The sequence below is a fragment of the Coenobita brevimanus genome, chromosome 13, assembly GCF_032717465.1.
Source record: "Coenobita brevimanus isolate Jiangsu-jjx chromosome 13, ASM3271746v2, whole genome shotgun sequence".
Lineage (NCBI taxonomy): Eukaryota > Metazoa > Arthropoda > Malacostraca > Decapoda > Coenobitidae > Coenobita > Coenobita brevimanus.
Genome location: NC_136966.1, coordinates 49,068,631 through 49,096,380, shown reverse-complemented (window position 1 = coordinate 49,096,380; position 27,750 = coordinate 49,068,631). Strand labels below are relative to the sequence as shown.

At 41.0% G+C, this 27,750-nt stretch overlaps 1 protein-coding gene across 1 annotated transcript in view; it reads right to left on the bottom strand.

Moving 5' to 3' along the window:
- Nucleotides 1-27,750, bottom strand: part of LOC145415676 (uncharacterized) — a 561,483-nt gene that overhangs the window by 320,307 nt on the left and 213,426 nt on the right. Inside the window, exon 38 of the mRNA XM_080284894.1 lies at nt 16,259-16,423. Coding sequence (XP_080141020.1) covers nt 16,259-16,423 — 165 coding nt within the window. The remainder of the gene's footprint in view (nt 1-16,258; nt 16,424-27,750) is intronic.

The window sequence follows — 27,750 nt, the reverse complement described above, 5'->3', positions numbered from 1 at the left end:
CATGTTTTTCCATTACAAAACTTGATGCTGACAGAAAATTACTTTATCCGTTTCTCTTTTCTCTGCCTCTCTATTCTTCTCCCAATTTTCCTCTTCCTCTTTCCTTTCCTCTTCCTGTAACTTCTACCCCTCTCTTATTCATTTTCGAGTCACATCACAGGTGATAAGAGAATAAAAGGAAATTCTGTAAAAGAAGAGGTATACAAGAAATCTGCATCCCTTACCCTTTAATCATTTGCTAAGACAATGTTTACACAAGTCCACAAAGGTGATTTTGGCCTTTGTGCAACTGTCATAAGGGTTACCATCATTTTCCTCACTCTCTCTCTCTCTCTCTCTCTCTCACAATCCAGCAGTGGCAGCACAAGTGAAATAAAATTTCTGCATAACTGTGGACCTGTCATGATTTTTTCTGATGATTAAGGCTAATGATGATGGTGCAAGGGGAACTCTTGCATGCTAACACCATGTATAATGTTTCTTTTTTGCAGTGTTGAAAAATAGATGAACTGAACCAAGAGCATTTCAAATTACTGATGGTTGGATCATTAGAAGATGGATGCAGGCGAAGCACAACACAATGGTTTTCTGAGGTATATTCCCTATTCTGTATCACTAAAAGAGTGAATTATAAGATTATGAGTCCCACCAGAATGTAGTGCCTTGTAGCTAGAGTTCTTGCCAAGCCCACCCCATGGCCTTGGGTGACCAGATTTGCTCAACAGAACTAGAACTTCAACGTAAGAAATATGCATCAGAAGGAAATTCATCAGTGTAACCTCCTCCTGGTAGCCTATGAGCACTTGTACTGTGTTTGTACAATACTCTCCTGGACAGTGTTTAACACCCTCAGTCACGTTCAACAACTGGTATCCATACTCGTTAAGTGCATCAGACATGTAAACCAACTTGGACAGACAGTTAGTTTTTTACCTTTTTCCTGAGCTCATTGCTCTTAATTTACACTGGAAGACATTCCCTCTCCTTTATAAAGTACTTGAGTATCCTAGGTATAGGTGTAAGTAGTTTTACTATTTGTTTTCTCCTCCTTTTGTGGACCTTTACAGTGCATACTCCTTTCCTCATGGTCTCCTTTTCTGTTCTCTCCTTTGCCTTCCAGCAGTTTTTCTTTGCTTCCTCCTTCTTTTCCTAGTTCTCTTACTCCTTGCCTTCTCTCTTTTGGGTTGGTTGTGTGTGTTTGGGTGTTTGGGGGCTTTGTGGATTTCTTTTTGCTGTGTACCCCCAGTAGTGTATGGGCATGGGCCCCGCCCGGGGTGGGTCACTCTAGGTGCTTTGTCATTCTCCCTATCCTGCCCTTACCCCCTTTCTACTGGGATGGTTTAATGTCATATCCTTTCATCCCATTTCATTGCCTCTTCTCCGAGTTTGGTTTCCTTGCGGGACAAACCTCTTTTCAGAGCCTAACCACAGGTTATCCTAAATCATCTCGTGGTCAGCTGATGTGGCTCTGCTTTCCCATTTTCTCTGGACCTTGTTTTTCTCAGCACTGTGCCATTTCGGGTACTCTGGTTAGCGTGGTGTAATGGGGTGTATAAATGCCTGTGTTGCCTAGAGGCAAAGTGGGGATCCTCTCTTTGGCTCAGTGGTAACATGCAGGCAGTTGAAGCACAGGAGCCTGAGATTGAATCTTGGCCAGGACAGTGATTAATTTGTGATGTTTCTTTTTAGTTATTACATTGATTGGCAGCGGTGTAGGATGTAAGGCAGGGCTTGGTTGGCAATTTGATGATGTTCCTTGGTTAGCTGACAGTGTCCCTGTCTTTACATCCCGGGGATGGGCTGTTTGGTGTGGTCCGCAGCCTCTCTGAGGTGGCCTCTAATGCTACGCTACCTTGTGTGTTCGAAACTCACCAAATTAAGCACCAAGGGGAGAAAAGAGGGATGTAATGGGGTGTATAAAAGCATACATTGCCAAGAGGCAAAGTAGTGATCCTCTCCTTGGCTCAGTGGTAATGTGCACACGGATGAAGCACGGGGGCCTGAGATCAAATCTTGACCAGGACAGTGATTAATTTGTGAAGTTTCATTTCTGTTTTTACAATAGGCCAGGCCAAGATGGTAGCACTATGAGCCTGTTTTCACAGCGATTCAGGTTGTACATTTTCTCTCAAAGTCATGTTTCTCTCAATGCAGCATTGATTCAGTCGCTCTGGTTAGCAAGACAGTAGCACTATGGCTTTGTTTACATGGCAATTTGGGCTGCACATTTTCTCTCTTGGCCTTGTTTCTCTCATTGTAGCACTAATTCAGCTGCTCTGGTTAACAGAGGCCAGGCCAATATGGTAGTGCTATGGCTTTGTTTACATGGCAATTTGGGCTGCTGCTGCTTGATGTGCATTTCATGCCAAATCAGCTTTCACAAGGTGCTTCGCCCATGCCAATTTGGCTCCCTTCTTACGGTCTGTATAGTTGACTTTGTGCAGAATTGGTTGGTAATGCATGAAAGTCTGACCTTATTACAGCTGACTAGATTGGGTTTTTAATGTCAATTTTCCTTTTTAAAGTTTATTAGTCTACATATCTTGGTTCCCATGGTTAAGTGTACCAACCTTTCTCTTAAACTTTTCCAGTCTAGCCCAATTTCAGTCGTTCTGTACAGTTTTTAAGATCTAATTTAATACCTCTACCAGAAATGATAAAATAAATATGACAATGATAATAACCATGCTTATTAACAGTAACTGCCTGTATATCTTTATCTCCACATCTGGGTATTATTACAGGCAAATTGCATCACCAGAAGGGCCCAACAAAATCCACTGCCAACACTCAGGGTGCAAGGCATGATATGACCCCTGTGACAAACCCAAACTGTCTTCCTTGTTCTACTTGATACTCACACAGCCTGTTTGACCCAGAAAACTGTGCTTTCAGCAAGAAACTGTTCCCTGAGAAGCTAGAAGCATCAAATGTTAAAGCCTGGAGCAGCTCCATCAAATTCCTACTGCTCATAAGTAAGTGCCTGATCACTAGTTTGTTGCTATTATAATGTGGAGGTGACAGGTATAGTGATCCTAGTGGCGAATTATTGTTTCCACTCCAGGTGGTTTCATCCTAGTTATTAAGTTCATCCTACTTTTTTTCTGGATGTCTACTCAATGCTAAAGCCAATCACTGTGGCCTAGCCTGGAAGATTCACATTCTAACACTTCAACTACAAGTGGCTTGCATCACGATATCCCTCAGGCCACTGGGAGACCTCCTGGTGGTCAGTTCTTGCCCAGACCATTTGCACCACCTGATGAGCCAATCTTCTTGTACTTCAGCTGCAGCTATATATTACTTGATGATAATATAATTAAGGATTATCATGTCAGCTATCCAAAGGATCAGAATAACTTGCCATCAGGTGTTGCACCTCATATGGCAGACCAGTTTATTAATGCATCAGACCAAGGTCAAAATTTTAATCAATTCATTAGTGCCATTTACTCCTTCATTTCTATATTTACTAATGTCACCAACAGATCTGTCACTCTCAGAGATTCTTGAAAGACACCACAACAAGTCCTGCAGTGCCCCATTAAGTATCAGAGCACTCCCCTCGATCATCTGCTCTTCTCTCTGGACACGAGTGCTTGGAAGATGCAACATAAGCCTACCAACTGAGACAATATGGCACATATTGAAATCGGTCCTGGTTGTTTCAGCCATAAGTCATTTAGGTCATAACATCCAAAATGGCAAATGACCAAATTGCCTAACAGCTGAAACAGCTTAAATAACCAAACTTCATCAAGATGACATTGCTGAGGTTAGGTTACGTGAAGCTTGGACCTTGTCAGAAGGACACGAGTCAAGAGTGAGAGCAGTGGAAATGAGTTATCTGAAAGGAGCATGTGGAGTTACATGGAGAGACAGACTGACAAATGAGGAAGTGAAGGAGTTTTGTGGTGTGGATGTTGATTTGATAGAAAGTGTTAGGAGATATACACTGAGGTGATTTGGCCATATAGAGAGCATGGAGAGTGAGAGACTAATGAGGAGAGCATATGTGAGTGAGGTGGAGAGGAAGACCAAGGATGAGATGGAGGGATGGAGTGGAGAGGTATATGAGAGAGGGGTGTGTGAGCTGGGAGCAGAGCAGTGATATGGAGGGGGACTGGGCAACATGGAGGAGATTTGTTTGTGGCCATCCCTTAAGGACTAAGACATCTGATAACAGATAGATAGACAGATAGATAGTTAGGTAAACAGACTGATATATAGATAGATAGATAGACAGACTGATAGATAGATAGATAGACAGGTTAGGTTAGAGCCCAAAAGACTTATGGCATAAATGACCCAGACCCTACTACATCACAACAGACTTTTCTCCGGCTACTGACTGATACAACTGGGGATTTAGACAGAGACATTTTAGGTCTACCCAAAAAGAAATCAAAGAAGCTCAACTTGGATACAATTCCATGTCATCTGAACATGAGAATTCGCAAGAGACTGCTGCTGCGCAAACACTTTGCCCTCTTTTCCATCAAGGATGATGAGCTCTTCCACCAAACTAGATATTGCTCAATACTGGTTCAGGTTTATCAGTTCATGGACTGAAAAATAGTGTCTGAGTGCACATTCCAATGATTTCTATTAAAACCCTGACAATGGACAGGCTTATTACTTTCGCCAAGGAGGTTAAGTTTTTGCTGGTGTTGATTCATTTGTCTGTTAACAGGATTACCCAAAAAGTTATGAATGGATTTTGCCGAAATTTTTTGGAGGGGTAGGTTATGGCCCAAGGAACAATCCATTAGATTTTGGTGGTGATCCAGATTATCATCTGGATCCAGGAATTTTTTTAAAGGATTCTCTACCATTGACATACTGTACTTGCTTCTAACTTGATAAATCTATCTACCTATTTATCCATAGCCTGACGCCTTAATCCCACAAAGGGTGGCCGCAGATAAAACATCCCCAAGTCGTTCTGTCACCCACCATTTGACTTCCCTCCCCCCAACTCACTCCTCCCTCCCTCATATACCTCTCAACTCCATCTCTCCACCTCATACTTGGTCTCCCTCTCCCTCTCCCTCCCTCCACTTCACTTACATACACCCTCTTAGTTAGTCTTTCCTTCTCAATTCTCTCCACATGTCCAAACCACCTCAGTGTATTTCTCCTAATTTTCTCAATCACATTCACATCCACCCCACAGCATTCTTTCACTTCTTCATTCGTCAACCTGTTCCTCCATGTCACTCCACATGCTCCACTCAGGTAACTCATTTCCACTGCTCTCACTCTTGACTTGTTCCCCCTCTAGCAAGGTCCACGCCTCACTTCCAAACGTCAGGGTAGGGATCACAATACTATCACACAGTGACTTCTTAACTCGATAAATAATGCCTACAATTCTTCCACAAAAATTACAAGATAACATCTCCATAAGTTCTACCACACACTCTGCTTTGGCAGAGGTTTGCAGTCCTGGATTGCTATTGTTTCCAGATGCAAACTGACAACAGATGTGGAGCTTGCAAAAGAATGCTTGGGCATCATCTGACTGGAACATCATAACTGACACAGCAGATAAACTCGTAAAGCTAGAAGTTTCCAGTGCACTCCATTCTTAGCTCTGGATAACAGCACTCACTTCCTTAAATCCAGGAGCTATTGTTTACAGGTCCCTGCTCCCACAGATGTAAACTGATGTGAATGGCATCAGAACTCAGAGACTGTATGGGAAGAACTTAAAATGAATTTGCAGGCTTCCCATCCCAGTCATTCAAAGCTGTGCGTCCAGTTGAAGGAATCAGAACTGGACTCATTCCTCTCCAAAGTGCATAAGTTCTTAGCATCTCCAGAGATGGAAATTCTCCCAGTCTTCAAACTTCTGCATCTTACAATAGATAAGAGACTGTTTAATGCACATTACACAACAAAGTCAAAGCCAAGGCTCCCTTAGCTCCTTCGGTCTTGATACTGACAACTGCCAAGGGTCTGGGTTCTGTTGCAACAAACTCTTCAGAAGGCCTTAACCTCATAGCCCTAAAGAATCTCTCACATGCACTAAGGAAATGTGCAGTCAATCTCTTGCCCAGTGCTCATAATACAACTGATAAAGCAATGAGAGAACACCTTCAGTTAATGACTTTTGCTGGACACTCAGCATTCACTGGTATTGCCAAATCAGTTCTAACAGAATTAACTTGCACCCCAAGGGCCTCACCATGGAGACTTTGCATGCAGCTTCTACCACAGCCCTTCCACAGGTAGTTGTCAACACCCAGGTTATGAGAAATACTATCAATCAGCCTTCCCTTTGCATCCCAACAAGGTCTTGCCCAAGACTTCTTTCTTTTGTAAAAAGACCCAGACTTCACAAACAAAACAGTCAATATCCAAGCAACCTCAGCATCATTTCCAATGAGCAGAATGTCCTCAGATTTAACAACGCCAACCATCTTTACCATCCACTTCAAATAGCTCTTTCCTAACCTCTAAGCTCTGTAATTTCAAGAAGGAATTCTGACAGCATGGCACCAGTTCATTCCATTCACATCAAATTTAAAGCTTGGCCAGAGGAATCTTGAGGTTGAGGGGTGGCCAAACACAGGTTAACGTAGAAATGGAAGTCCTGTTCTCCTTTGTGTCATCCATCAACATGAGATGAAATTATACCAACCATCAAACTTTGGAGAGGCATAATGGAAAAAGTGCCTCTTCCTGTGCTTCTCTCCTGGCTGTTTCTAGTATAAAAACAAGATTTAGATCTTCCATGGATCATCGTTGACCTCAGCGCCTTCAACAGTTTCACTGCACCAAGACCTTTCCGTATGGTGACTACCAAGGCAGTACAATGGCACCTGTATCAAAGATGCTAGATGGTCTCACTGGACCTTAAAGATGATTACTGGCATATCCTCACTGCCAAATACTTCAAGTTTCTGGCTTTCCATGTTGGAAGGCAGATATTAGTTTTGCATTCTGCCATTTGGTATCAATATTGCTCCCAGAGTGTTCATGGAACTGGTTATGTCCTTGAGGAGGTCGATATGTTAGCCTCTCTCGATGAATTGTTGGCTTAACTCCCTATAATGCACCCAGTCAATGGAAAAGGTAACAATAATCGCCTCAGAAATGGGCTTCAAAATAAACTGGACAAAGTCACTCCTCAGACAATCCCATTTTCTTCAGTGGTTAGGAATGCTCTGGGACACACAATGGGGAGTGTTCAGCCCATCTCCAGAAAGCATTTGAAAGTGTCAGTTATGTCTCAACAGACTCAGGCAATCCCAGTCCATTTCTAGATGTCACTGGGAGCAACTGGTGGGTTTCCTCATTTTTATGACAGCTGGTCTCCACCTTGGTCACCTTCCAAACTGCAGACTCACTCTAGAAGAGAACCAATTTTTACAAAACCACCTAAGAGACATATTGATCCACCAATCTCCTGAGATTTGTACAATACTAGACCAGTGGCATGTTACCAATCCCTTGAGGACATCAGTACCATAAATACTTTCTCCTCCTGATCTAGAAATTTTGACAAATGCCTCAGGCACAGGGCTGGGGTACCTGTCCCTTGAAGTTCACAAAGGCAAGGGAATGTGGTCTCCAATTTACTGGCTACTCCACATCAACCTCAAGGAACTGATGGTACTAGAATACTTTCTATAAAATCATGGTCATTACCGTAGGGAGAATCCCTTGCATTCAATATGGACTCTCAGGTGGCAGTTTATGCTACAAACAAGAATGGCTCCTCATGACCCAGACCTCTACAAGAGATATCAGAGAATATGTTCACCCTAGCACTCTCACTGAATACCCACATATGGGTGGCCCATTTGCCTGGGGAAGCAAACATATGGGCATATGCAATGTTCAGGAACAAGTCCTCATCAGTGGAATGGCTTCTCTCACAAACCATTTCACAACTTACATCAGAATATACCTCACTCACAAGCAGAAGTTTCTGCAACCACATGGAATGCCAAAACACTGATTTCATAAACAAGCAGCAGGTGGACCAGATGCCTTCACCATAAGTTGAAAATAGTGGACTTTGACTTAACTATTCCCTCCAACCTTCAGCCAAAGCTTATCTTCAGTAATTCACCACCTGCACCAGATCCCAGGGCCATGTGCTAGTAATTGTACCCTTGTGGTTGATGCAACCTTGGGCAATATGCCTTCAGACATGGTATCGCAACCCAAAGCCCAATCTTTCTAACCACCTGGACACTCAGCCTGTGGGTCCCTTAGCACCTCCCTTGAAGCTTCATGTGTGGTCTTTAATATGTAAACTTTATGAAGTGTTAACTCCGCCAGACTAGCTCAGGAACTTTTGCTGGGTCTCTGTCCATCTTGCACAGCTTTATACATGTCCTGCTGGAATTCTTTTTATAGATTTCTTGTTTCAATGAATTTCCACCAATGACAAACCATTCTTTTCTAGATTATCTGAGATACATTTTTGACAGGAATCTCGAGCCAGGCACTGCTTTTAAACCTAACACAGCTTTGAAGGAGCCACTTCACCTTGCATACAACATCTCCATGCCTTCCTCTGGATGAACTGTTTCAACTTGCATCCAGCCTTATTGAACCCAGTGCCCCAGTGGTCCCTACAATGCATCTTAGATAAGATTGCCTTCACATTACCAATGCACCCCTTAATTGCTGATGAATTTTGACTCTTGTATAAGGCTCTGTTTTTACCAACATTACCATTTAGTGTCCAGGTGGATAGAGTGGTTGGTGAGTGGGGTGTGCTTGCAGAAGTGGATGATAATGGCAGTGCTCTAGTGGACATTTGTGCAGGGATAGGGTTGGTGATAGTCAATATCCTCTTCAGACACACAATGATCCACAGGTATATGTGGTGAATGATAAGTAGAGTGGGTGGTAAACTGAATGAATGGAAGGCAATGATTGATTATGTGCATATGTGGTGAGTGATGAGAAGAGTGGGTGGTAAACTGAATGAACAGAAAGCAATGATTGATTATGTGTGTGTGTGGATGGCAAAATGAGAAGGTGTGTAATGGATACAAGAGCATACAGAGGTTGTGGGAGTGGAATTTCTGACTACCATGTGGTGGTGGTGAAAATCAAGGTCCAAATGCAATGGAGGAAGAGGAGGGCAGTAGGACAGGCAGAAGTGGTCCATACAAGTGGGGTAGAAAGGTTGCTAGAGGATGGAAAAAAGGCAGAATATAAGAGAGAAGTGAAGGAACGACTGAGTAAATATGATTTGGAGCAGATGGGGGAGGTGGAAGGGGTGTGCAGGACATTTACAGAAGAAATATGTGCAGCATGTAAGGTGGTGTGTCAGGTGAAGAGAAGACGAAAGGGATGCAAAGAACAGCATGGTGGAATGAAGAGGTGAGACAAGCTTTGGTGCAAAAGATGAAAACATACATTGAGTGGATGGAAAGCAGTGGAGGAAGTTGAGAGACAGAAGAGAGAGTTATATGTAGTGAGGAAAAGAGAAAAGATTAGTAAGAAGAGTATGAAGAGTGGATGAGGAATTTGGAAGGAATTTGAGTGTAAAATGGAGGGAATGTACGAAAATGTTCTGGAACAAGGTAAAGGGAGTAAGACAGGGTGATAATGAATCTAGTTGGGAAGTGAATGATAAAAATGGGAGACTGCTGGTGGAAAAGGAAGAAAAAGTGAGCAGATGGAATGAAAACTTTATGGAATAGTTAAACACAGAGAATGAAAGTGATGTGAGGATAAGTGGCTGGGGAATGGCTGGGAGAAGGAGGGAGGTGAGAAGAGAGAGAAATCAGTAGGATGGAAGTAATGTAAGCAATGATGAAAGTCAAAATGGGGAATGTCCCAGGAATAGTTGGAGTGTGTGGTGAAATGCTGAAGCATGGGGGAGAGATTGTAGTAGAAAGGATATGGAAGATGTCCAGATTGGCCTGGGAGGAAGGTAGAGTCCTGGAGGATTGGAAGTCAGGTATAATTATTCCCCTGTACAGAGGAAAAAGGAGAAAAGAAGCATGTAGTAATCATGGGAGCATTTGTCTTCTTAGTGTAATGAGAAAAGTATATGGTAGGACACTTATTGTCAGAGTTAGGGAAATAACAGAGGAATTAGTTGGAGAAGAAGAGGGAGGTTTCAGAAAGGGAAGAGGTTGCGTAGATCAGATATTCATTCACAGGTCAAAAAGTTTCTAGAGAAGAGAAAGAAGTTGTATGCAACCTTCATGGATTTGGGGAAACTATATGACATAGTGGATAGACAAGGAATGTGGAAAATATTAAGAATAAATGGAGTAAATGGGAAGTTGTTGAATGCCGTGAAGAGTATGTATGAGGGGGCTAAGGCTGCAGAGCATGTGGCTAGTGAATTGAGTGATTTTTCTATATGAATGTTGGATTGAAACAGGGATGTGTCATGTCTCCATGGTTGTTCAGTCTGTATATGGATGAGGTTATAAAAGAGATACAAGGTAGGGCAGTGGATGTTGGAGCATCCCTAATGAGTGAGGGCAGCATTTGGAAACTCCTTGTACTGTTGTGTGCAGATAATACTGTATTGTTAAGTGAAGACGGAGGTGAACTGCAAGGCTTAGTGAATGAGTATGGATGTGTGTGTAAGAAATTAAATCTAAAGGTGATTGTAGGGAAGAGTAAAGTTACGGTCTTCAAGAGAAATCAAGTCACTGGATGTACAGTGAGGCTGGATGGTGAGGAAATGGAAAATGTGAGTGCATTTAAGTACTTGGGTAGTGTGATGAGCAAGGATAGAAGTTTGGAGGGTGAAGTGCTTGACAGGGTACAAAAAGGAAGAAAGGCTGCTGGTTCTTTGAAAGCAGTGATAAGAAACAGGGAAGTAAGCATGGAAGTAAAAAAGTTGCTGCATGACAGTACTGTGATACCAACTCTAATGTATGGAAGTGAAGCTTGGACCTTGTTGGAAGGACACAAGTCAAGAATGAGAGCCAAAGAAATGAGTTACTTGAGAGGAGCATATAGAGTTGCATAGAGTGACAGACTGACAAATAAGAAAGTGAACAGGCATTGTGGTGTGGATGTGGATGTGATAGAAAGCGTTAGGAAAAATACACTGATGCGGTTTGGTCACGTGGAGAGGATGGAGAGCGAGAGACTAATGACGAGAGTGTATGTGAGTGAGGTGGAGGAGGGGAGAGGGAGGGAGGCCAAGGATGAGATGGAGGGATGGAGTGGAGATGTATATGAGAGAGGGATGTGTGAGCTGGGAGCAGGGCAGTGAAATGGGTGGGGGACTGGTGGCAATCTGTTTGTGGCCACCTTTTATGGGATTAAGGCATCTGGCAATATATAGATAGATAGATGGAAATGGTCTCTGAGTTCCATGCAGTGCACAGGCCACTATCTTTATGCACTTTGACCCAGATTTATCAGCAGTGACCTTTTTTTCCCCAACCCCAATATCCTGCAAAAAAATGAAAACATTTCAAGAAGGTATCACTTCCCATTCCCTCTGTCCATTACAAGCTCTCCATGCTTAAATGTTGATTATTCAATCTCTGAACTCTGATGCATCATGGATATGGCTGAAACCTCAGAAACTGTACCACATCTCAAATTTCCAAATTACAGAATTATGCAAAGCTATTATATTTCCATGACTGATCCTGCTGTCACTCCACAAGCCCACAAAGGTCATAAATTTACTTCTCCACTTTATTTTATAGCTTTTCTGTTCCCATTTACAAAGGTCTCTGGGCGTCTTCCAATAAATTTTCAAAGTTTTACCTAAGCACATCTAATTCAGCTCAAGTGTGCATGGGAGCAGGTTCAGTGCACCATCAGTAAGATCTCCTTTAGGTTTTTTAATATTTCTGGTGATTTATTTCTATTTGGGCCTGGAGCTAAATTAAAAACTCATCACTAATTTTCTATACTCATTTATTCAAATTCTGCATTATAAGTGCTTAGGAGTGAGCCTAATGAATAATCCAAACTACAGGATCGACTCTACTGCTACTTCACCATTAATTTCCATGTTTATGATTTCCAATCCACCAATAACCAACTGGAGATTTCATTTTCTAGGACCATAATTCTTTAACTTACATGTATCCAAGGATACCAAATAAACAAGATGTAGACTTTTCTTTCTTACTACCCTCCAGTACATAGGGTCTGAGAGATTTGCTGGAGACCACTGGGTGGGGTGGGGGGTAAGATTATAATACTCCACTACACCGTAAAATATAATATATATATATATATATATATATATATATATGACCAATATCTGAATCCGGGTGAATCTCTTCATGCAGGTTGGTATTCATTGCTACAAGGTGCTACATTCCAACAGGACTTGTAAAATGACAGGTTTTCGAATAAAACTCTCTATTTGCAAGCCCTAGGAATGTAGCACATTACAGTACACTGTACTCCCTGACTGTCTGTCGTCACATCCTCCAGTACAGTTCCTCAAACCCACCTAAGGACTGTTTTCAACTGAGTGGATAATACTGTAAATGACAAACATGACCGAGGAGTAGACTGTAGCACCAATTGAGCAGGGCAGTAAGCCCAAGGTGGATGGAAAGCTGATGACAGGGAGAGCTGGAGCTCCTGTTTCATCAGCCCTCGAGACTAGTTCCTGACCATCCCCTTTTGCTGAACTTTTTCAGTGTCTCAGTAACAGAGAGAGTAGTCCAGCATGCTCTCTAATACAAGTTTCTCTAACTATCAACACAAACTACATGCACAGTACACACTACACTTCCTTTTCCAAAATTCAAACAAATTATGGCATCTCTAAACATAGCCTCAGAGTCCCCAGGAAGGGAGACCATAAATGCCCCTACCATCCACCCCTCTCCTGGTGATGACTCGAGCTGCCTGGAACCACTGTCTGACTCACTTCCTCTTCATTTCTGCAACATTCGCGGCCTTTCCTCTAACTTTCACTCTGTTGAGCACCACCTCTCCTCCTCTAAACCTCACCTTTTTTTCCTAACTGAGACTCAGCGGTCTGGGGCAACCCTTTTCTATATCCTCCTACTTTCTCTATACTCATTTAAAAGCCAAAGGTGGCTGTTGTGTATATATAAGCAACGACTTGTCTTGCTTTCATGTTCCTGAACTTGATTCTTCTGAATTCTCTACACTCTGGCTTCGGCTATCCTGTCATTCTCTGACTAAATATACCTGCACTGTTTACTTATCCCCTAAATCTCCTGACTATGAAAAGTTCTTTGACTATCTTACTTTTACGATGGAACACATTCTATCCATTTCTCCTTTCTCGGAAATCTCCATTCTAGGAGATTTCAACGTTCATCACCACCTTTGGCTCTCCTCTCCTTTCACTGACCCACCTGGTGAACAAGCCTACATATTTTCTAATCTTAATGACCTACAGCAGCTTGTAAAGCACCCTACCCGTTTCCCTGACCGCCACGAAGAGAGCTCCAACATACTTGACCTCTTTCTTACAACTAATCCTTCTGCTTACACTGTTAATCTTTCCTCTCCATTGGGCTCCTCCGATCACAATCTTATTACCTTAACCTGTCTTACTGCTCCGGTGCCACCTGTGGACCCTCCAAAGAAATGTTGACTGTGGCACTTTGGAGCTGCAGATTGGGAGGCCCTCAGACAGTACTTCTTTGATTTTCCCTAGAATGATTATTGCTTCCATGGCTGTGAGCCATCTGAGTGTGCTTTGCGCATTATGGAGGTTATTCTCTCGGGCATGGAAGCATACAGTCCCATCTCATATCCTTTAACTAATGCAAGAAAGCCTTGGTTTAATTGCGCTTGTTCTAATGCTGTCCGCAACAAGGAGAAGCCTATAAAAGGTACCAGAGCCAACCCACCCCTGAATCACATCTTTTTTATATTTCTGCCCGGAATCATGCTAAGTCTGTTCTTCGTTCTGCTAAAAATAATTTCATCCGTACTAAGTGCTCTTAATTCTCCAACTCGAATTCTTCCTGCTCCTTCTGCCACCTTGCCAAAAGCCTTTCTAACAACTTTACCTCATCATCCATCCCTCTTCTTTTCTACTCTGATGGTTCTGTAGCTATTTCTTCTACTGATAAAGCAGATCTCTTTGCTTAGACTATCTCCTCCAGTTCCACCTTAGACGATTCCGGTGCTGTTCCTCCATCACTTTCCCCCTCTGACTTCCTCATGACTGACATTAAAATTTCTTCAGCTGATGTATTTTCTGCCATCACAGTCCTCAATAATAACAAGGCATATGGGCCTGATGGAGTCCCTGCTGTTGTCCTCAAGAACTGTGCTCCTGTGCTTACACCCTGCCTAGGTAAACTCTTTCACCTTTGTCTATCAACGTGTACCTTTCCTTCTTGCTGGAAGTTTGCTCTCATTCAGTCAGTCCCAAAGAAGGGTGACCATTCCCAACCCTTTAACTATCGTCTAATTGCTTTAACATCCTATATCTCAAAAGTTTTGGAGTCAATTCTTAACAGAAAAATTTTAATGCATCTTTCCTATCACAACCTTCTTTCAGATCGTCAGTATGGGTTCCGTCAGGGACGTTCCACTGGCGATCTTCTCATCTAACTTTCAGACTCCTGGTCATCCTCCTTTCAGGACTTTGGCAAAAGCTTTACCACTGCGCTTGACATATCAAAGGCTTTTGATTGAGTCTGGCATAAATCTTTAATTTCCAAACTGCCCTCTTATGGTTTCTATCCTTCTTTCTGTGCCTTCATCTACAGCTTCCTTTCTGGTAGTTCTATAGCCGCTGTTGTAGACGGCCATCGTTCTTCTCCTAGATCTATCAAAAGTGGTGTTCCTCAGGGCTCTGTCCTATCACCAGCTCCTTCTTATTCATCAATGACCTTCTAAGCTGTACATCTAATCCTATTCATCTCCACCCTTCACCTTTCCATTCAGTTCCCGCAACGTCCATCTCAGCAGTTACTTCAACAAAAAAGGGATGAGGCTATGGGAAACCTAATGTCTGACTTGGCTCATATCTCTGACTGGGGTAACGATAATCTTCTTGTTTTTAATGCACCAAAGACTCAGTTCTTACACCTATCAACCCAACAAAATCTTCCATGGGAGTATCCACTAATGTTTAATAATATTTAGCTTAATCCTGCATCATCCTTGAACTTGCTTGGGGTTTCATTCACTCGGGACTTGTCTTGGAAAGATCATATTACATCTCTAGTAAAATCTGCTTCCAAGAGATTAGGTGTGCTTGGTTGACTCTGTTCCTTCTTTACCCCTGCACAGTTGTTGACTTAATACACGGGTTTTATCAGCCCCTGTGTAGAGTACAACTCTCATGTGTGGGGAGGCTCCCCACATACAGCTCTTCTCAATAGGGTGGAGTCAAAGGCTTTTCATCTCATTAACTCTCCTCCTCTTACTGGCTCCCTTCTACCTTTGACTCTTTGCCACACTGTTGCATCTTTACCTCTTTTCTATTGATACTCCAATGGTCACTGCTCCTCTGAACTGTCTGCTTGCATCCCTCCACCTCTATGATGGGCACATAGCACCTGTCTAGCAGCAAGCTCTCATCCCTTTTCAGTCCAACTCTCTAATGCAAGAGTTAATCGTTACTCCCAGTCCTTCATTCAAGCAACAGGTCAACTCAGTCTTTCAAATGCAGTGCATCCAGGCATCTTGAAATGATCGGATCTTGAATTTGGCTCTCTCTTGTATTTTGTTTTTCTCTTGGAAGGAACAGAGTTGCAGGCTCATGGCCTTTGGTTCCTTCTTGCTAGCATTAAAAAAAAAAAAAAAAAAAAAAAAAAAAAAAACTGAGGGAGTACTATATTGTACACAGTACAAGTGTCTGTTGGCTAACAGGAGGAGGTTACACAGATGGAGAGCCTTTCAGTCAATGTTTCTTACATCAAAGTTCTTGTTTTGCTGAGTGAATACTACAGTAGTCACCCAAGGCCACAGGATGGACTTGGCAAGAACCCTAGTTACAAGGTACCACATTCCTAGGGTTTGCTAATAGAAGGGATTATTATAAAGCCTGCCATTTTCAATTTGTTGATTATTGGGGTATGCCTGTACATAACCATACAAGGAAACATGATTTATTAAAAACAGTACTATATGTAATCAAACATGCAAACACTTTTTTCATTTCACATCTCTCTCTGTAAGCAGATGGTAGATTACAAACGTCTTTTCAGCAAACCTCACAGTGAAACTAGTGACTGATTACTAGTGCATTTGACTCTCAGCCTTATTTTTCAGGTGTAGCTGTTGTTCCTCTGCAATCAGAGTAGGTGAGATAGAAGTATTGCTGAAGTAACATAGTGGCACATACCTGGAGGTTTGTGAGTGTATTGGTGTATAAGGACTGAAGATGTACAGTGGAGTCTCTGACAGGGGTATGAGCACTATAGTCCATCAGCACCTCACAGCAGTCATTGAGTACTTCAAGGTGAACTTTCTTGCTGTTGGCTTCGACCAGCAACTCCTGTAAAGATTTCTTAATTTGGAGGAAAGAAAATGATCAGTAACTTCAATCATTCAACAGGGACACTTGAGTGAACACAGGGTAAAAGTTAAGTGGGATATGTTGTATGGGAATAAGTCAAGCAAAATGGGAATGACCAACTATTCAATAAAATACAGCAAGGTTGCAATTCAGTATAATGTACCTCAAAAATTTTATCTGAACTCATATACACCACACAGTAATTCTATATATCACTCGTATCTCAAAAATGATACAAGAAGTTGATATCTACAAGCACATAACCAATTAGGCTTATTTCAACATTCTGCCCAGTCTCCTGTTCCTTGTATACCTATGCAATGTACTGTACTTCTTTGTTACTGAAGTACAAATTACTAACAGGTGTACTTCTTGTTACTCAAGTACAGTACATATTACTAACAGTTGTAAAAAAAAAAATACTGTAATAGCATGACAAATACAGTCAGGCTATCTATGCTAACAAACCCAAATAGGACACTGGAAGTTACTGAAAGTACATGTAAATTCAAAAATAGGTACAGATACAACAGTAAAAACCGACAACAAAGTGACAATGCAGACAAAGATTATGAGACAATTCTTTCTCCATCTATGGTTTGATTCAATGCAAAGTTACACAATTACTACATTCCTGTGAAACAAGTTTTATATTACAGTACAGTGATGTACATAGTTTTTGCAACATATTGTACTGATGCTGCTGTTCTTGTTGTTGTTATTGCTTAACCCATCTGTCTGGCCAAGTAGACCTGTCATTGTTTCATTTCATTTTTAAAGGTTCCAACGTGCTTGCATGCATCAGCCTTGGTCACCTAATGGTGGCTCTCCATGCTGCACAATCTACTGCAGCCTCCCTGTTCAGTCCCTTAACCCTGAGGTCACACTTATGACCTCATCCCATGTCTTTCTCGGTCTACCCTTCATAACCCCCCCTCCAATATTAACACTTCTCACTTTCCTCATCCAATTATCATCCCCCATCCTCTCCACATGCCCAATCCATCTCAATCTACCTCTCCTCATAACAACACCAATACACTCCAGTCCAATCCTACCTCTCAACTCTTTCATCATAAACCCAGCCCCTCAAGACCTTGCATGTAGGGACGCACTACACATCCACCTATTCATTGTCATTTCTGTATGTCTGAGCCAGCGAATATCCTCCTCCTTTACTGCCCAGGTCTCACTACCATACAGCATTACACTCCTAACACATGCTGCATACAAAGACCCCTTAGCACGTAGGGAGAGTCCTCTCAAAGTCAGGAGAGGCAAGAGCTTACTGAACTTCTTCCAACCACTTCTCACCCTAGCCACAGAACTAGCTCCAGCCCCACCTCCAGCACACAACATGTCTCCCAAATAACAAAACTCTTCCACACACTCAAGAGATTCACCAGCAAGTTCAATCCTTTCACGCCTGACAATCTCCACCTGCTCTCCCCAACATGCCGTGCACATAAAATCAGGATTATCTCGCAGTCTACCTCTGATACCATTACATCTCTTGTGCACCCATTTATCACAAACACCGCACAAGATGGAATTACTTCCCACGCCCCTGAGGTAAACTGCACATGGCCACTCTCCCTTGTTTTTGACAGTACCGCCACCAACCCTAGATATCATCACTTTTGTTTTATCTGCATTTACCCTTAAGCCCTTGTGCCCCACACCATCTCTCCACTTCCTAAACCTTTTCTCTGCCTCCCTTTTGTTCTCTGCAATCAACACTATATCATCAGCATACAACATCTCCCACAGGAGTCCGTTTCTAAAGTCACGTGAGAGGGCTTCAAGTAGCATGATAAACAACATGGGACTCAAAACTGACCCCTGATGCACACCAATGTTCACGGAAAATTCATCATTCAAATCTCCATTCACTCTTACCTGGGTGCGAGCACCCACATACATAGCCATAACCACCCTAACTGGCCACTCCTCCAAGCCAAGCTTTCTCATTGCCCATTTCACCACCTCTCTAGGGACTCTGTCAAAGGCCTTTTCCAAATCAACAAAAACAAAATACAGATCCCTTTACTTCCCTATATATTTTTTCTGACGCTGTCAAACAATGAATATGGCATCAGTGGTCCCCCTACCTTGCATAAACCCAAACTGCATCTCATTAATAAACTCTTTCTCTAATCATACCTTCTAAAACTCTCTCCATTACCTTCATTATCTGATCTAGAAGCTTTATACCTCTATAATTTCCTCTTTCCAGGGCATCACCCTTCCCTTTATACACATTTACAATTACACTCTTCAGACAATCATCTGGGACAACACACTCATAAATAATTATATTTATCAAGTCAGTGACTAACCTCACCCCTATATCTCCTGAGGCCTTCAACATTTCAGCAGTCAACCCAGACGCACCTGCTGCCTTCCCCACCTTTATCCTGCCTATTGCATTGCCTCACTCACAGTAGCAGCATCAATCAAAGGCCAAGGGCAAAACACTGGATCTGCCTGCTCCAAACCTTCACTTTCCCAGTCAAACTCCTCATTCAACAACCGGCTATAACGCTCTCTCCATGAATCTTTAATATCCTCACTGTTCACCACTACTATTCCTTCATCATTCTTCACACACTGCTCACCTATAATATCCCGGTTACCCCTCTTCATCTGATCACTTCATCACCTTAAATATCATATTTTTCCTTTCCACACTATTTAGGTTATCAAACGAAAGTCTCTGTGACTCAGACTTTGCCCTATATACCTCTCTTCTAGCCCTATGCTTGGCAGTCAAGTATTCCTCCTTGCTACTACCCTTCTTCCATTCCCAGAAAAGCCTTCTTTTCTCCTTAACTGCAGCTTCTACACCCTCATCCCACCACCAAGTTACTTTATGTCTTGGTGGTCCTCTTGTCCAACCACATATTACATCAGTTCTCTAAAGAGATTGTTCTGTACTGTTCATTAACGCCTCTGTCTATGGCTCCTTCTTCAGCCACCACTCTCCTCATCTCTCTACAGTATAGAAGGCATCCCTTACTACTTGGTTTTGCAGCTTCCATATTTTCCTCTTAGGTACACAAGTCCTCTTTTTCATCACTCGTTCTTTAAGCACCATATCACAAATCAATAGTTTGTGCTGCTGCACACACTCCTCACTTCCTATAACTTTAACATCCCTCAATAACCTCCTATCAGCCTTCCTAACCAGAAAATAATCTTCCTGACTGCTATTTCCCCCAGACTCATACGTAATTAACCTACTCTCTTTTTTCCTAAAATACAGTATGTGTTACACACAATCATGTCCGTTGCCTCCCCAAACTCGAGTATCCTCTGCCCTTCCGCATTCCATATACCATACGCACATCCCCCATGTACACGCATAGGTAAACAACTATTTCTGTGAGGCCATCCTACAGGTACTGTACAGTACATTCGCCATGCAGGGATCTGATGCTTTCTTGTGGCAGACAGTGCCTCACCAGGGTCAGACCGCTGGCATTCTCATGATAAGGGGCAGGGAAATATGAGGAGCTTTGACTCCCGGGTGGACACTACAGCTGCATCACCCAGGGTCCACAGTGCCATCACATGTAAGCTCCCCTTCATTGCCCACGCACTGTGCTGTACTGTACTGTTGTGTCCAGTGAGGTTAAGATTCTCAAATGCAACTTTAATTTGAATGTAATATGAGAAATTTCATAACCATTACATGATACTACACCTGCACAATCAGCACTAAAAAATGAGGCATCAAACCTACCTCACTTTCTATAAAAAAAATTAATGATTGCTGTTGGTCAGTCCCATTACAGAATCAGAGAGATACAACAAAAATGGAAAAGAGAACTCTCCAAATGTTAATATAACAAAAGTATTGTATTCCAAAATCATTTCAAAGTAAGTCAAAGATATCAAGTTGACAATTTATCAGTGATGCTGGAGGGTCAAAAACACTAACATATCTGGGCTGTGAAAACAGATGCAAGGTTATTCAAACTTCATAAGCATATATACAGTATACGTATGTATATACATATACATATATATATATATATATATATATATATATATATATATATATATACGATTACCTAACTGTGACAAAGAAAAAAAAAATTACTCTGAAGTGGTACATTAACAAGTTGTGGAAATGTCATCATTATTAAAAGTATTCTTCTTACTCAGCTGCCTGGTAAGCACAAAGTTAATAATTTTTCTTACTCTTTGCCTGGTAAGCACAAAGTTAATAATTTTTTTTACTCTTTGCCTGGTAAGTGGCAAGTCAATAATGAGGATATCAAATAAAATAATATTTGGATCCTGGCAATATGATCCTTTCCAGCAACATTTGAAATCTTAGAATGTAACAAATAATAAGACATATGCCAATTATTGCCAAGTAAATCCATGTTATTCTGTGTTGCTATAAATATAAACTATACTTCACAACATTATGCAGTGTTACAGTATAAAAACATTAGCATAACTCATGCAGTATCAGTATGCAAATCAAGTTTCCAAATTGACTGGTAAAACTTCCAAATAAAAGATGATGCTTAAAATGAAGAAAAATGGATTTCTGCATTATCAATACTTATTTATCATGTAACCACATGTGTAAATGGTACCCAAGGAACCTGGCGCTTAAGTCAACTTCAGCTGCCATGAAATAAAGTGTGGTTAGGGTTAACATCTCACACCAGTCATTAAGGCAGAAGGTAAGCAAAAATTCCAGTGTATAACATTCAAATGAAATGTATCCCAGAGTTTTAAGAAACTGAGATCTTTCATAGCATCTGTTAATGTGGGAAATCCCTCTGTCCAAAATCAACTATGCAACCCAGGCAGTTACAGGAGGTATGCAGTACCTCAAACTCAGTGTGCTTGTAACACTATGAAAGGTGCTGTGGGGAGGAAGAGTGAGTCAGACGACTCCTCAAAATGGGGAGTGCAGCTTGGATATCGCAGCACCTACAAATAAAGGAATAAGGAGCTTTGGTGCTATGAAAAATCTATGCACCACCAAGCAAAACTAAGAAGGAGTCTACACCCAAGGAAGGTCCCTGATTTTTGTTGCATGTCTAGGCAAAAGTTTACATCTACAGAGCATTACCATGGCCTGAAGACTTGGAAAAACAATACTGTACTTGGCTAAAGAAAATGGAGGCAGGGCACAGTTAACAAAATGTCAGCAGAGTGCTGGAACTTTGTCATGAGCTCCAGTAAGAAGGAATATCCAGAAGATATTCTTTCTTGCTAACAGCAGGGTTGTGGAGTAACTACGATGACAATCCCTCCGAAGAACCTAAGAAACATCCCTTCCAACCAATGTGAGACTTGGGGAAAGTGGGGAGAATAGCAACTCCTAATTTCCTCATCCTCCTTTCTGGCACACACTATTAATAAAAATGTAGATAATATGGGAGACCTGAACACACAAGGTCAAAGCAAAATGAATCTAGGCAAGGAAGCTCAAAGCATGATGTTCCCCACCAAGGCCCTCTAGTGCCTGACTGCCTTATCCATAATCCTTGTTTGCACTGTACGCATTTACTGAGAAAGTAGTTATAGTGGAATCAACACCAGCACAACAGGAAGAGGTGTGTATGAGACAAATTAACTGAATATAGGCTGGGGTAAAAACATAATCATGCCTAACTGGGTCCTCAATATGCAGGATATATGCTTGCCTTGCCCAAGAACACTGAGAGTTAGGGTGCGTCTTTCACAATGCAGCGTCTTACATGCCGCGAAATATGGTACATCTTAGAAACTGCATGGGAAAAGGAGCTTAGAGGACAAGATTTAAATGCTATACATAAAAAATTCTGCGAACTTTATGAAATAGGAGTCCAGAAGTACATCCCACAGCACAAAGAAGCAGAAAAGAAAATAAAGAAATGGTTCAATACAGAATGTAAAAAATCAAAAGAAAAAAGAGATCTGTTGTGGAATAGATACAGAAGACAAAATAGTGAAAGGGCATATAATAATTACAAACAGGCAAGAAACGATTATACAAGAATAAGGAGGGAAACCAAAAAACAGTTTGAGGAGGATATCATAAATAAAAGTAGTGATCAACCAAAGCTATTTTACAGCTACATCAGAAGCAAAACCAAAGTAAAAGATAAAATACAATCCATTATGGACGAGGGAATCACCTATACACAAGAGAAGGATATTTGTGAAGCACTAAACAAGAATTTCCAATCAGTCTTCACAGAGGAAAAAATTTTGACAGGGATTATGTGGAACATGCATGCCCACACATACTACCAGATATACTAACAGAAAAAGAAAAACAGGAGGAGCTAAGTAAATTAAACAAAGGAAAAGCAAATGGTCCTGATGAAATTTCATGTTGGGTGCTACGTGAATGTGCAAATGAGTTAAGTAAACCATTATTTTTAATTTTCAAGAAATCCTTGATTCAAGGTAAACTACCTGATATTTGGAAAAAAGCAAACATTGTTCCCTTATTCAAGAAAGGGAATAGACAAAATCCACTTAACTACCGACCAGTATCACTAACCAGTGTTGTAAGCAAGGTATTAGAAAAGCTTATAAGAAAAGCTTGGGTAAATCACCTAGAAGAACACAGTATGATAACAGTAAGACAGTTTGGTTTCAGAAAAGGAAAATCATGTGTTACTAATCTGTTGAGCCACTATGACAGAGTAACAGACACATTACAGGAAAAAGATGGATGGGTGGACAGTATCTATTTAGATTTCAAGAAAGCATTTGACACAGTACCACACCAAAGACTTTTATGGAAACTGTGCCATCAAGGAGGAATTCGAGGCAATCTGTATTGTTGGACGCAAGATTTTCTCATGAAAAGAGAAATGAGAACAGTGCTAAGAGGAAATTACTCATCATGGAAAGAAGTGACAAGTGGAGTACCACAGGGCTCAGTGCTGGCACCAATCATGTTTTTAGTGTATATAAATGATATAGACAGTAACACTGGAAATGAAAGCTATCTAAATATGTTTGCAGATGATGCAAAAATACAAAGGAGAATTACTAACACAGACTCTTGTAAAGAGCTAAAAGAAGAATTAAATAAACTTCATGAATGGAGCAATACATGGCAAATGGAATTCAATGTGAACAAGTTTCATGTAATCAAGTTTGGTAAAAGTGGAAAAAGACCTGACTGGGATTATACATTAGGAAATAAAACCCTACACACATCAGAAAGAGAGAAGGACCTAGGTTTGATTATCAATAACAGACTATCTCCGGCTGACCACATCAGTGAGAAGGTACGGAACATGTATACACAGCTTGCCAGTGTGAGAATAGCGTTCACATACATAACTGAAGACATGCTAAGAGAGATAATAACATCATTCATCAGACCAACTCTGGAGTATGCATCAGTAGTCTGAAGTCCTCATCTCAAAAAACATATAGACAAGATTGAAAAAGTTCAAAGGGCCGCTACAAGATGGGTACCAAGCTTAAGGGATCTAAGCTATGAAGAAAGACTAAATAAACTGAATCTACCAACACTACAGGAGAGAAGAAAAAGAGGTGACATGATTATGCTATATAAATGCATATCAGGGAAGGAGAAAATAGACATAAATGATTACTTAACCTATGGGGAAGCATCAGCAAGAGGACACTGCAAAAAACTGCATAAGAAGAGAGGTGATAAAGAGGTAAGGAAATTTAGTTTCCCAAATAGAGCAATTGATCAGTGGAATGCACTACCGAATGAAACAGTGTGTGCCAAAACAATTCACAAATTTAAGGATATGTACGATAAATATGGTTTAAGACATGGGACAGTACGAGCTTGACTCATTCCTGTAAAGATACAATTAGGTAGGAACAATTAGGTAAGAACACACACACACACACACACACACAGGACGCTGACAGAGATGGAGCTCTTTGTGGATTGAGGGGAAATAATCACCGAATCAATGGCGAAAAGGAAACCAGCGTATTGTGATTATGTGAATGAATATGTGAGTGGTGGTCCCGTCTGATATTAGTGAAAAAACCATAGGTTTCGGTCATACAAGAGTACAAGACAAAGCGGAATTAGGAAGATTTTGTACGCTGCATCCTGGCAGAAAGGGAGAGTTCATTGTTTACATCTCGTGGCGGTGAATTTGCAGGCTTCTCCGGTGAGGATATGGGTAAGGGAAGTACTAAACTGAACCAAATAACAGTAGCAGGAGTGGAGGAAATAGCAGAGAGGAATATTCAGGAGTTAAAAAAGGTATGGTCAATAATTAGAGAGTTGAAGGAACAGATCTTAGAACAGGAGAAGGAGATTAAGATAATGCAGAGCATATTAGAAAGCGTTAGCAAATGCAGTGCTGAACAAGAAAGACAAGTTAGAGAATTAAAGGTGAGTAATGAATCTACCTCAAATGAAATAAAACAGCTCAAGAGGGAAAGTAAGAGGTTGGAAGAAGAAAGGGACAGGATGAAAAGTAAACTAGATGAGCATGAATCAAAATCAAGGATGCAAGATGAACACATTAAGGAAATCAAGGAGCAACACAAGGGGTGGAAGAAAATTCATGAAGGAAAGAAATATAAATTTGAAAGAGATTACAGAACAACAATGCAAGGAAAAGGTGGAGAAGGAAGTGGTTAGGGTCCTAAGAAGTTGAGCATCTTTAGTCAGGGATGTAGCAGACAAGAAAAAATGCGTGATAATCTCAAGAGTAAAAGAAAAACATATGACAGTAAGATCAGAAAGAGAAAGACAAGAACCAAGTGAGGCTAAAGAGATAGCATCAGTAGTTATGGAGGGTAACAACCAAGCTCAAGTAGAGACTGAAGAAGTGTTTAGGCTAAGAACATACAAGGAAGGAGGGGCGAGGCCACTTATAGTTTAAGTCTCAGGTAATGGTAAATGAAATCATCAACAGAACATGGAAATTATCAGACAAAGAGGAGTTCAAGAAGATTCAGATAAGGATAGATGCAAATGAGGAAGAAAGAGTTAAAATAAACGAGCTAGTAAAGGAAGCAAAGGCAAAAAGCGAACAGAGAACGGAGGAAGAGAAGACAGTGTTTTATTGGAGAGTTATGGATCAGAAATTGAAGAAGTGGTACCAATGGAGAGAGGAAGAGAAAAGGGACTAAAGAACAACGAAAAAAGTTGGAAAGTGGCATATAATAATGCTGAAGGTATTACATCAGCATGGTTAGAAATCATGGATTTCTTGAGGGTACTTGAACCAGACATTTTGTACTTTGTTGAGACCAAATTAAGAGAGGATATTGATATCTATATGGGAAATGGTAGATACAAACTGTGGAGAAGAGACAGAAAAGAAAAAAAATGGGAGGAGAAGTGATGATAGCAGTGAAGAACAACATAAAAGTGGATAATGTGGAACTAGGAGAGGGTAGGGCTGAAGTGATAAATATGAAATTAGATACTGGAGAGAATGACAAGTGAGACATTGCAGTAGTATATGTTCCCCCTAAGACAAAGGCATGGAATGATGATGAATACCAAAAGATATTGTCAGACATGGTCAGACATCTACAAAAAGTGACTGAGAGAAGTAACAACATAATTCTGATGGGTGATTTTAAGTGTAAAGAGGTGAACTGGGAGGAGTGGGACTCAAGAGGCAGTGAAGATTTGTGGGACACTAAATTGTTAAATGTAGCGATGAATAATGTAATGACCCAGTGGGTCAAAGAAGAGACAAGATTCAGAGGTGATGACACAATAGCATGGCTAGATTTACTGCTAACCAAAGAACCTGATGTAATTGAATCTTTGAAATATCTGTGTTTTATAGGAAAAAGTGATCATGTGGTCATTGAGTTCCAGATGACAAAAGGAAACGTGGTGCCAAGAGATGAGCTTTATAGGCAGGGAAGATAAAACTTTGGGAAAGCAAATTTTACAGGATTGAGGAAATTTTTCGAAAACACAGATTGAAGAAAATTTAGAGACACAAGAGAGATGCAGGGGAAGTAATATCTTTCTAGACCTCTACAATTCGGGAGTGGAAAAATATGTGTCAAGAATATGTGGGAAAGCAGACAGGAAAAAAGATTGGTTTAACAAGTGTATGATAGCAAAAATAGAGAAGGACATGGCATGGAGCAATTGGAGAAAGAGAGGTAATAATTGAACAAAGGAAGAATATAGAAGAACTAGAAATGAATATACAAGAATATGTAGAGAGGAAGAAAAGAACTTTAAAAAAGGTATAACTGACAAATGAAAGGAAGAGCCGAAACTGTTTTATAGATTCGTTAATGGCAAACTGAAACAAAAGGAAGGATTCACCACACTGAGAGTAGAAGGAAAGGTCTCTAAAGATGTGGCAATGCAAGCTGAAATAATGAACAAATGTTTCCAAATGGTTTTCACTAAAGAGAGAGATTTTGTGGAGGGGGAGGGAGTGACTAGAAATGCAGTGATAAAAGATATAAAAGTGGAAGTGCAGGAAGTGTATAAATTACTGGAAACTCAAGATGTAAGGAATGCCCCAGGACAGACGGAATCTCTAATTGGGTACTGAAGGAATGCAGAAAACAACTGGTGGATAAGATTCACGGTTTAATTGTGTGTTCTCTGGAAGAAGGGAAAGTGTCTCAGGAATGGAAAAGGGCCAATGTGGTACCAATTTATAAGGGAGGAAACAAGGAAGAAACTCTGAGATACAGAACAGTGTCCCCAACCAGAAAAGTCGCAAAATTGTGCGAGGGAATTCTGAAAGATAGATGGATAAATATCTGGAGGAGATGAACATTTTGGCTGAGGGACAGTTTGGATACAGAAGTGGAAGGTCATGTATTTTCAACTTGTGAGCTTTTACTCAAGAGCGACTGACATGCTACAAGAGTGAGACAGTTGGGTGGATTGTGTGTACTTAGATTTGGGGAAAGCCTTTGACAAGGTACCCCACAAGTAACTAATGTGGAAATTGAAGCACATAGGAGGACTGAAGGGAAAACCTCCTGGAGTGAATGAGAAACTTCTTGAAAGACAGACAAATGAGGACAGTAATAATGGACAGGATGTCTGGATGGAGGGAGGTAGCAAGTGGAGTCCCACAGGGCTTGGTGTTAGCACCAGTAATGTTCCTGATTTACATAAACGATAGGGTAAATGGCATGAGTAGTTATGCAAGACTGTTTGCTGATGATGCAAAGATCTTGAGGAGAGAAGTTGAGGATGACTGAAATGCTGCAGGAGGACCTGGATAAGATTCATGACTTAAGCCAGATGTGGGAAATGAAATTCAATGCAAAAAAATGTAAAATATTGGAAATGAGTAAAAGTACCAAGAGGCCATCACTGAACTAATTAATGGGTAATGAACCAA